This window comes from Amphiura filiformis, chromosome 17 (assembly GCF_039555335.1).
Source record: "Amphiura filiformis chromosome 17, Afil_fr2py, whole genome shotgun sequence".
NCBI classification, from domain to species: domain Eukaryota; kingdom Metazoa; phylum Echinodermata; class Ophiuroidea; order Amphilepidida; family Amphiuridae; genus Amphiura; species Amphiura filiformis.
The window spans coordinates 13,266,860-13,279,080 of record NC_092644.1 but is presented as its reverse complement, the minus strand read 5'-3'; the positions used below and the strand labels follow the sequence as shown (position 1 = coordinate 13,279,080).

General features: G+C 37.0%; 1 protein-coding gene across 1 annotated transcript; it reads right to left on the bottom strand.

Annotated features, from left to right (window-relative positions):
* Nucleotides 1–7,317: 7,317 nt before the first annotated feature.
* On the bottom strand, nt 7,318–11,555 carry LOC140136961 (cytochrome P450 2J6-like). The gene is made up of 2 exons (XM_072158625.1): nt 10,846–11,555; nt 7,318–8,211 (listed from the first exon to the last, which is right to left on the bottom strand). Exons 1-2 carry the CDS (start codon nt 11,195–11,197, stop codon nt 7,424–7,426), a joined length of 1,140 nt encoding a protein of 379 aa, XP_072014726.1. The 5' UTR covers nt 11,198–11,555; the 3' UTR covers nt 7,318–7,423.
* Between the last annotated feature and the right edge of the window lie 666 nt (nt 11,556–12,221).

Here is a 12,221-nt window from a genome sequence, read left to right as displayed (position 1 = left end):
CGACATTTTAAGTTACGTCCCCTAATCCACAGGGCCTATTTTGATTGAGACACCCTGTATACTAAGATAAGAAAAGTATTATAATATGATAATTGACCTTTTTGGTAAATCCCATAAGCCTTTGCGTGTAGACCTGAGGCAATAGAGAGATTGCGATTTCCAAACGTCATTATGCAGTCATGTCTACAGTAGAATTCACCACGATCTTTGCAGGACTTAAACCCCATTAAACCAAGATAAACCTCATTGAAAACAGCTCAACTATGTTAAATCAGGGATGTGTCTCATGCATAGCCCTGGTTAAATCCATAAACATATGTTTCTGATTTACCTTGCAATGTGCTGTGATGAAATAGGTATTATAATTTCAGTTGGATGCACCATTACAAAGCAAACGCAGAGTAACAATACTGTGCGTGGCCTTTGTTTCTGAGACTAGTGTGCATATTGTTATCCAGTCATGTTGATGGTACAACTTATGTCAAACTTGTCAAAGTAATTGTGATCGTATCACACAAGTAAATGACAAACATGTGATTTTAGACTTAACACGGTTTGGAAAAAAATTTTCAAATTTTTAGCTCCCTATCGATATCGGGCAGTCAGAACTCTATATTTGGGAGGGCTCGACAACAATCTTCCCAAAATCGCATTTTAATCATTTTTAGATGACCATAGAGGGAAAGAATTGAAATTTATTTACAGCTATGGCGAAAATTGATCAAACCGATCACACGATGGTGCTCGTTCGAAGTTGGAGCTATCGCGAGTCAGCTGTTTTGCCATTGAAATTACACGTTCGACTGTTATGAAATTTTGGAAGACTCTCTTCGGGAAAACAGCTCGACAACAGCTTTCCCGTGACATTTTTTACTTCAAATTGTAGTATGTTAAGGATGAACATTATAATTCACATGTGAGCCTCTATGGCTATAAATATTGGGGAAGGGAACTAATCCATTGCCTATACATACAGTACAGAGCTAGAGGTCAATCATCAATTGGAGCGCTATGTGTGCACTGAATAGGAAAAACGGACAGTAACTGCATAATGTACGTTTCGAACGCCCGTGCAATCTATTCAAAATCCCGTATGAGTGATTTTCAATAGATTGCACCCGGGCGTTCAATACGTACGTTTCGAAATCGCAATCTCTCTATTGTAATATTTAACGTGCATGCCCATCGTTTAGCGAAGATCGTTACTACGGTGCATTGATGACATCTCGGGTCTACCGCAGGAAATCATGGGATTTACAGAAAAGGTCTCAAAAATATGAAACAGACGCCTTTGTTAAAGGTATGCAACACCTTCATGTATGGGACACCGTAGTGGAACACCAGTAGATCACTTTTTCATTTGAATTTGAACGTTTGTTTCAGTGTGTTCAACTGTTCATCAATTGAACACTGAGCACTATTCAGTGTTCAAATACGTGTTCTGCAGACGTTGACAATCTTGGGTGCAGAACGGGTTCTTTATTCCAACTTTCAGAACACTTTGTAGAACTCGTCATTTTTTAAATTAAATATAAGGGAACATTCTGTACGTGAATCTCAGTTTTCTATAGATACCATTTTTGTATTCCAATGAATATCTTCTTTGATTTTGATTGTTTTTAAAAGGTATTTGGGTGAAACTTTCAATGAAGTAGGAAGCAATACCAACAAACCTATATAGGCCTATTTTATTGCGGAATTTAAATTTGTTCGAAACGCTTCAGGTGTTCAAAAACCAAGCGTCAAATATCAAGTACATTTCGTAAATATCGAAAATGTAATTTTATCAACTGGCGTCAGAACACAAACTATTGCTCACACATTTCTCATTTATCTTCTCATTTGATAGATGTGTATTCATTTTATTATTATTTATTAATAACATTAATAATTTTTAAAACGTGCGAAACCAATCGGCACATAATTATGGATTATTTTGGTGGATGATTAAAATATGTGACCATCCAGCACAACTGAGCCCTGAAGTCGCCAATCAAGGCAATCATCATTTTTGAGATATTCAACCAAAATATTCTGCTTGAAATTAGCTTTAACATTTAAGTAGTGAAAAATCAATCAAACAGTCAATAAATCCTTTGTTTCCTATTGTTTATTGTTAAGTTCAATGGAGCATATATCTCAATAGTGGCACTGGCGACATCCGGGCTCAGTTGTGGTGGATGGTCACATATTATGTGAAACTAAAAAAGACATGTTGCTATCTTTTTATGTTTATGTGTATTTTGAAATTGATTATACACTAAGCCAAAAAAGAAACTTATAATTTTTCACAAGGTTATATCTTAAAATCCTGTCTATCAAAATTAACCAAAATTACACACAGGATTGCCTCAATACTCTACTCTAAACACATGTCACTAACTATGCAGTTGTCCAACTGACACAACAGCAAAATGCACTGACATGCAACACCTCCCTGGACCACATTCACAGAGCAACAGATTTCTTTGGCTGGTTCCAATTATTCGCCTGTGAATGTGATCCCGGAAGCTGTTCCGTGTCGGTGCATTTTACTGTTGTGTCAGTTGGACAACTGCTTGGTTACTGACCAGTGTTTAGAGTAGAGTATTGAAGTAATCCTGTGTGCAATTTTGTTCATTTTATGGAGAGGATTTTAAGATATGACCTTGTGAAAATTATAAATTTCTTTTTTGGCTTAGTGTATTTGTACTTGCTCAACTAACATTCGATGCGAATTTTGTTACACATTATACCGGTATTGTCTTAAATGAGCTGTTATGGCACCTTTAGCTTTTCCAGCCTTCTCTCATCTTCATCTCCATAGACGTAACATGTAAAATGAAAAGGTCCATTAAAAAGAGCCCATTCAAGTTTGGGCTAAATGCTAATTGAGCAAGTACATAATGTAATATAATGCACTAGTTTTCGAGAGGGGCTACACAAATTATTATTTATGTATTTTGTTGTGAATACTCTCAATCACCTGGGAATCGTAAACGAGAGATAAGATTCAATCTAGTCATAGATAGTGAATGAGATCCAGATTTTCCAACATACCTTGGAGCAACCAACGTTGCGGCCAGTACCAATGACAGAAGGTCAGTGGTACTGGCCGCAACGTTGGGTGCTCCAAGGTATGTTGGAAAATCTGGTTGACTAGATTGAATCTAATCTCTCTTTTATGTATTTTATAGCTTTTTATTGGGGTTTCTTATACTCCATATTTTTGCCTTCATGTCAACAACAAATTTGCCTCCTTTGGCTCATATGGACCAGCTCGTGTAGTGTCACAAAATGTAAAACAACTTTCTTTTGCGATATTGTGCAACAAGTGGCATTCTTTGAAGATATTTTTCCAAAATATTGGCGTATGATCCCGGGGTATGATCATGACACTAACTACAAGAAAGCTCAATGTATCAAAACTGTATCAAATAAATTTTCCTGTATAAAATAGAGAAGATATGCGTCAACTATACGCTTAATTCAACTGGTGTCATAAATCCGGGGTCATTAAAAACCCAAACTGTAATGCTCGTTTTCTTTTTCCCACCCAAATTATGTTTCTTCTCAATTGACAAAATGTAAATTTATTAGTAATTGAGAGGAGACGAGTTTAAAACAAAATATTGACAACAGCACAAATGGTCTTCTTTGGAAAGATTTTTTTCAAAAAATATTGGCGGATAATCATTACATAACCACAAGATTGCCGAATATATCAAAACTTATCAATTAAATTTACCTTGAAATTTACCTTTCTCTTTTTAAACCTAGACAAAACATTGTTTTGTCTTTTTAAACCTAAATTTTGGATGTTGTTGTACATATTAAACAGTTTTTAACATTTATTTTCCTTGGTTATGTACACTACTTGAAATATTTTTAGATCCATTCAAAATGTCCCTGCTGGTCAGTTGGTACCGATTTAGTTTGCTTTTTTGTTCTTACGATTGGTTTGGAGACTCAAAAATTTCAATTGCCGTAATAAAGCCAATAATTAAAGTCAAATACTCTATAAAGGACACAAAACAATATTTTGATGTGATTCAAGGTCATCGGGTGTCTTATGGGCAGCCATGTGATCTTTATTTCTTCTAAGTCCCCCAGACCTTGGAAGGACCTTTGTCTTCCGATGCTGTTTATTTTTTCCACCCGACACGTCCGTGAATTATTTTCCCGCCACCATTTCCCCGATACGTTGCAGAACCAAGGTACCTGGACATTTTCTGGACTATAGGTTCATCCTCTCTGCGTTCATATGGATTTCCGTGACATTCCGCCATTGTAATCATTGGAATACTCATATTATGATGTCACCACAGTCCTTTTTATCCCGTTAATAAGCTTAATCTTAATCGTTTTATGCAAAAAAAACACGTTGTTTGGATGCTATCTAGCACATAATATAGAGATATTGTGGTTTCCAAACGTACGTATTGTATCCCCCGCATCTCAACACAAAAGTTGGTAATGTGAGTTACCAAATCTTTCAAAGACCCCCCTTTGCAATAATTTTTCATCAAATTTACGCCCTCTTTTATTCAAAATCGAGGACAAAATTTGACCAAAAACAACCCCTTTTTTGTGGTTTTCAGTGACACCAAAAAAAAACACCTTTTCAATGATTAGTATTTCAAACACCCTTTGACACATACAAATTACGATGGAAACATAACTTGCACATAGGCTGATAAGCCAGAGTAAAAACTCCGGACATATCTACCTGTGCGAGGACTTCAACCCCAGACCTCTCGCTTACGGAGCGAGTGCTCTAACCACTGAGCTACACAGACTGTCCATGATATATAAACAGGACTCAAGTACTAGCAGTCGCGACAAACAACACAAATAAGGGATGAGGCTTACACATCATACACTGGACCATAGAAACATTACAAGCTAGTGCACGAGATCATCAAAATATTGATGCTTTATCGTTATTCTTAATATACCGTAAAACCTCGTCTACAAGCATATAGAGTGTTTTTGATGACAGCTAAATTAATACGAAACAGTCGTAAATATGCCAATATACAATAGATTGGACTTACAATAATCCTTGTTTGTATATTGTTTGTATCGGTAATGTATTTGCTCTAATTCCATAATGTTATAGTTTTCTCGATGGATGGCGGCTAGATTAATTTAGCTTTCATCAAAAGCACTCTATATACTTGTAGATGAGGTTTTACGGTATCGCACACTTGCACAATTAAACATGAAATTACAATGGAAACATAACATGCATAGGAAGATAACAACTCTGGAAACAAGAAACGGTAGTTTCACAGCGTACAACAATTATACATTAGATTCCATCCGGAATCCATTCAGTAACATCAGTCACGTGCAACAAATTCAACCAAATATGTGTTTAGAGAATGGGTGAGACCATTTACACCTTTCAGCAGAGAATGGGATGGCCCCGGAGATGGCGAATCATCTGGATACCTGATTGTGAACTGATGGAGTAGATGCGTGAAGAAAACGAAAAGCTCCATCCTGGCAAGTTGTTCTCCCACACAATATCGACGCCCTGTGCAAACAATAATATAAAAAATGAGACAAGTATTGATAGAAGTTATCATCTTTTCCGTGACACACGAATTCGATGCCAATAAATCAGATTAGGAGTATGACACGTTGCAGGTTTATTATCTAGTTTTTTTTATGGGCCAAAAAAACCTATTTTACTAGCTGCTATTTTGAAATTTTGGCGGCCATTTTGAAACACAAGATCTAGGATTGTTATCATTGCTCTCATTGAATTCTTTGACCTTGAAAACATGGGTATAGACACCAGAATCATGCTTTTACGAGTGTCAGAGACCGAGATATATGCAAAAGTAGTATTGAAATGGCGGCCATTTTGAAAATGGCCGGAGTTCATTCCTACGGTTTCCATGTTAACGTGTAACATATCACTCCGAAGGGTTCAACGAACAAAATGAAACTACTCGTGGAGGATCTGGGGTGTGTATGGGGGCCTTATCCAGCTCAGGGACTAATCAGATTATATTTTGCATTGGGGTATCGAATCAGAATTCCCAGTTTCTTATCTCTTGACTTCGAGAGCTAAAGCAAAATTGTGACCCATCAAACCCACATTATTTTAAAGATAATGGAGAAAATGTGCTCCAAAAAAAAAAAAAGAATTTGAATTCTATTTGTCACATAAAATCACCATTCTACATGCGACATCAATGGGAGAGACGTCATTTTAAAGCTTAAAAGCAGTCCTTTAGTCTGGTAAAGAAATCAACATGCTAAATTTTGACGACAACTGTGACAATCACAATACCGTAAAACCTCGTCTACAAGCATATATAATGTTTTTGATGAAAGCTGAATTAATACGATACATGCGCAAATATGCCAATACAATAGATTGGTCTTAGAACAATACTTGTTTGTATGTGATTGAATCTGTAATTTATTTGCTCAAACTCCATAATGGAAGCACTCTATATTTCCTGTAGACGAGGTTTTACGGTATAACAGATATAAGGTCCATTTTCTTAAGGTGGTATTAAAAAGACCCATCAAAGGTCTATTTACTCAGGCTGCATTTAGGGGGTAAAGCTTACTTTTTATATCCACAGGAGCGAAGCCAGGTTTTCAGAGGGGAAAAGCCAAATTTCGACCCCATTTGTCAATTTTTGGTCCCATTTTTAGTTTTTAATGACAAGCCAAATTTCGTCCCCATTTGTCAATTTTTGGTCCCATTTTTAGTTTCTAATGACGTTTCATTCTTTGACGTCCTCATTTAATTTTATCCCTGAAAAAGTTCTGTGTGCAATTTGCAATCCCCCGGCCCCCTGACTGTATATCCACACCGATTTCTTCGACTACATTTTGGAAAACACCTAAATGCCAACTACAGCAGCCCACCCAGTAAATTATTTTCCCTGATTTGAGGGCAAACAAAAATTATGTGCCCACCCAATAAATTATCCTTATTTTAACTCCCTGAATTGAGATGTTACGTTATGAATCAAAATGAGAATTCCAACTATTGAATGAAGGTACAAGGCACTTCAAAAGAGTTTTTATATACAGTAACCATGGTAACAAGTTCAACTCATCAAACATGTCACAGGAAAAGTGTTATTGAAGACCGAATTGAAAAGACTAGTTTGTGTCTGACGTCAAGGCAAATGCGCAACGTGATCGGTTGCTGACCTGCGCAATACAGCATTTTGGTCTGGTTAACAGGACGTCATACGCAAACTAGTCTTTTTAATTCGGTCTTCAATTTATAAATCATAGTTTTTACCTATTGAAAATGGAATGAGTTCTTCTTTTTCTTGCAAAACTCCGTTTTCATCTAGAAACCGCTCCGGATTGAATTCATCAGGATTGGCCCACACATCCGGGTCGTGGTGAATGGCCCATAAATTCGGCACGAGTACGCTTCCTTTGGGAATGTTATATGGCCCTAATGTGGTGTCGTTCCCGCACGCGTGTGGGACTCAAGAGGAGCAATGGACGCGGTTCGATGAACTTCCAGAAGAGTTGCACAAGTAAAAGGCAATTCCGCTTTATCGGCTAGCCTTGGTAGGCGATTTCTACCCACAACCGTATCTAACTCACGTTGAATGCGATGTTGAAACTCTGGGAAAACCAGCATATATAATATTGCCCAACGTAAGGTAGTAGAGGTCGTTTCTGTACCAGCTACAAGTAGATTTCCTACGGTACATGGAAGATTGTTGTTATTGACGGCAGAATTGCGATTTGACTTCAGCCTTTGTTCAATCTCATCAAGATACATGTCGATGTAGTCACTAGGTTCATTTATGACATGAACTTCCCTATGTTCCTGTACAATTCTACTTATGAAGTCAAGTATGTCGTTTCTGTTCTTAATGACCGCCCTGTAAGTAGACCATTGTAGGTACTTAGCGAAAGGAAGGAACGCGTTGAGCCCACCAGTGATTTTAAAATTCTCAGTTAGAATATCCATTAGGTGCTTAAAGTTAGGATCAGAATACTCAAATCGCTGTCCGAAAACGACAGAACAAATTACATTGGCGAAAATCTTAGTAAAGAAGTGACAAGGGTCAATGGGTTTGCCTTGTATAAGACTTATCTCCTTCATCAAATATTCGGCTTCTTTTGAGATGTGTTCTTCGAAACTTTTTTTACCTACTCCAAATCTGCGGAAAACTGTTCCTGTAATTCGTCTCTGTGCTATCCATGCCTCTCCTGAAGCTTCTCCAAAACCTTTTAGGAAGAGAAAAGGTGATAATTCATCAAGATCACAGTAAATGAAAATGTCTTCATATAGAACTAACCCCATTCGTAAACTGCGATGCCCCTTAAAGCCTTAATGTACGATTTCCTGTTATTATGTATTCAAAATACCGAAATAATGCCAGTAATGATTATCGGGAAAGGTTTCTGTCCATTTTGAGCTGAAATAACAAGGTAAAGTGAAAGAAACCCCTGCTACTTATTTTGGCCGTTATACTGTCGAACTTTGCTCTGTTGACCTACAAAGACAACAAATTTAGCTGATTCCATTTAGGTGCAAGTTGGAGATGTGTAAACATTACATGCATGCCAAAAAATCAGGTTTGAAAAAAATTAAGGGGGTACTACCCCGGGGTACTACACCCCTCGATAAATTCGTGACTATTTTTGCATTTTTATCAACAACTATTAACACAGTGGTAACAAAAGTTATGTATATTATTGGGGCAAGGAATCCAATTACTACACTGGAATTTCAGTGACCCAAGACAAGCGGTTCATTATTTATGATAAGAAAAGAGGTACCGCTAGAATGTACCTCGTTTCCTATCATATATACTGAACCGCTTGTCTCGAGTCACTGAAATTTCAGTGTAGTAATTGGATTCCTTGCCCCAATAATATACATAACTTTTGTTACCAGTGTAATATTATTTTTGAGAAAAATGCAAAAATAGTCACGAATTTACCACAGGGGTGTAGTACCCCCTTAACTCGTAATTTCATAATTATAAGATCGTACATTATGGCTTTAAATAGCGAGCGAAGCGGTCTGAAAAGAAAGGCTAATTTTGATTAAAAAGGTAGGCCATATGTATGTGGAAATCATCACAGATTTGTTTCTGAAAATGATTAAATTGCTTTATTTTTGTTCAAATAATTTAATCAAGATCTTATGCTTGCAGGTAGCAGTTTTTCTGGGTATCGTGGTTTTTTTGTGTTTTTTTTTTCATAATAAAACCGATACATGTTCTCCTCGGGATAACCTTCATATCCTTTTCCATAAGTTTTTATCTTTGATCGGTTAAGCTCTTATTCGTTCTAGTCGTTGGATCATTTAAAATCATTTAAGTCTGCACATTTTTGTGTGTTGTAAGTATATACAAGGTTATTAACAAATTTTCACGTAAGATGCACGCTTTGCTTAAAATAAGGACGTAATTAAGGACGTGGGTGCGTCACAAAAGGGGGTCAAAAAGTTTTGAGTCCATAAAGAGGGGGTTCTAAAAGTTTAACATCCAGACAGAGGGTTAAAAAAGTTTTGACATACCGAAATCAAAATTGTACAGCCTCCCCCCCCCCACACACACAAAGTATTTATGAACGTTTCCTAAGGTCATGTCAGTGGTCTCACTAGGATCCACAACATGCTCATCTATCAGGGCTCAGTTCTGTAACCCCAATACAGTTGCACATTCATTGAATGACCTTTGAAAATTTGAGTACAAAAACTCATACTCGGCAACATGAGGTCAAATTTTGCTCCCTGATTGTTTAATTGAGGTTATTGAACTATGCCATTCGGGTGAGGTTATTGTGGTCCATAAGTGTCTTTTCGTTTTATTGTTCCCAAGAAAGGACAGGACAGGGCAGTGAAGTGAATAAGTTTGAAGCGTTCTGTCTGGTAGTCAATTTTTAAACATGAATAATTTCCATTGTATTTTGCCACTGGTCCAATAGACCGTGAATTTTGTATAGTTAAGAATTAATAAAGTTCATTAAAGGTAACCTTGAGACTATTAAGGGTAGACGAGGTATTGTTGGTCGAAGCAACCTAAAAATCGATTTTCATTATCTAGATCAATATATTATTGAAAAATAACACCTTGATGTTTTGCAATGTTCATTCTACAAATCGTATACTTTGCAAACTTGCTTAATTTATTGTTGTTAATGAGTTATGTACGTTTTACAAAAGTGTTGTTGTTTCAGCCCTCTTTACAACGTAACTCAAGAACCGCAGCTCCTATCAAAGTATATCTGTGATATTTTAATTCTTCTACACATTCGCTACGAATTGAGCAATGCAGTTTTTGCCAAAGCTCACTACCATTCGTAAGATGCTGTGAACTACCAAATCACAACAGTTTAAAATAATTAATAACCTTAAATATCTATACTTCATACGTTTTAAGTCGCGGGTAACCAGTATTTTAAAAAAAAGGTGTAGCTTTGAATTGATGTGATGGGATTCAATTTTATTCAATATCTATGCTGACCAACATATCGTTCTACGGTTTCACATTTTTAAATGGATTACTATATGGCCCGAGATTGCCGAGAAGGTATTGAGACAAACAGCATGAATGTGAAATGTTCCAAAGGTTAATGATCGAGAATGAAAAGAACAGATTAACTTTATGATGTTTGTCTCAGGTCTACCTATGCATGAGTGCGTCTATTTATGGCCATTACAATATTTTCTTATGTTCTTGATTAGGTATGAACGTTCCCTATAAAGACGTCATCGATCTTTTGGCTTGTCCCCTAAAAAGGTATGTCACCAAAATAAATTTTATAGTATGAATTCTCATGGCAAACACCTTTTTAGTAAATTATACCGGTTTATTTCGTTAACTTTTCCACCTCGTGGCTTTAACTTACCTTCACCGACACCAACCTCTTTTTTGATATGAAATTCCGGTCTGTCACATATATTAGGATTATTGAAAGCTTCCTTCACGTTTTCGAAGTTGTTTAAGACAATCACCAATTTCCCTGTTAATTTCATGCTGAATACCGATCCGTATTTTTTGCCCAATAAATTGAGTAACTGAGCAGGTAGCAGTCCAGTGCGATATGCTATTAGAGCAAGATTTGGTAGGTATCCTAGAATTGGCCAGCCCCATGGTCCTGGTGGTAGATTTTTAGGACTACGCAGCCACCATGATAGAAGCAGAAATGTGACTAAACAGAATAGGGTAGTTTGTATATCGATGTTGGTGATGAATGCCATGATCACTGATCGTTGATTTGATCGATAAATTGACGATAAATTCAGACCATGAACTCTTGTGCAAATTTCCCTCGCCAGTATTCGCAAAGTTTCGTGTCAAGTGCTTCGCATTTGCACCCAATCGCTTGTTTTAACTCTGGAGACATGCGTATAATTATCGTGTAGGATAGCGAGGTTTATCTGGGGTCCGCCTGCTTCTGGTATTGACGAGACAAGAAATGTCACGCCACAAGACTGAGTCGAAAACCAAGTTGATTCATATGCCTATGTTTGATGAAAACAACATGGACCCCGGGCATGGACCTGTTCACAAGAAGCAGAAATGTCAGTTCGTGCAGTGTTATTCCCAAAATGGCGGGGCCACATAATTATGCATCTTAGACTTAGTTATTGTCAACTCAAGGTGATGATATTTGCGGGGATATTTGAAGCGTAACTATTACCAGGGCTATGACACTCACCTCATTTGCATGGCAAAATTACCCGTCTCCTCTGCAGCCAATTTGGTTTCGCTCCATCGAAATCAAGCTGGTCACGGAGGAGACTACCCTCCTTTGTGTTTGTTCATTTGTGTATGGAGAGCCCTTTTTGGAGTCTATAATGACTTAGGCTACGCTCTCAGCTAGAGTCCGACGCTGCATTGTACTAGAAATACCTTTTTTGTGAAATCGCTATAGAGCCAATCGGGAACACGTATTCGTTTTGAAAATATAGCATTAAAATTAGTATCACCCTTGTGGCCCCCGTGCATTGGAAAACCTTAATTCTTTCATTAAAAGGAAATGAAAATTTAAAAAACACGGATCTACCTGTGCACCTATAAAATGGGCACAGCAATTTGTCTCAAATATGAATGAATTTTAAGAAACATACGGGATATGATGAACATTGACCTGACGCCATGATAGTAGGATCTATTAGTCGTTTTATATACAATGTATATACCGTATTGTCATAATACCAATATGTGTCATTATATATGATGAGTAATATTTAGCAACGTAAATGTGCAGTTCATATGCAC

Excerpts from the sequence above, each read along its gene's own strand:
- LOC140136961 (XM_072158625.1), bottom strand. The coding sequence starts at position 11,197 with ATGGCATTCATCACCAACATCGATATACAAACTACCCTATTCTGTTTA. Across the intron at positions 8,212-10,845 it reads AGAGGTTGGTGTCGGTGAAG|GTTTTGGAGAAGCTTCAGGA; the intron begins GTAAGTTAAAGC and ends TCTTCCTAAAAG.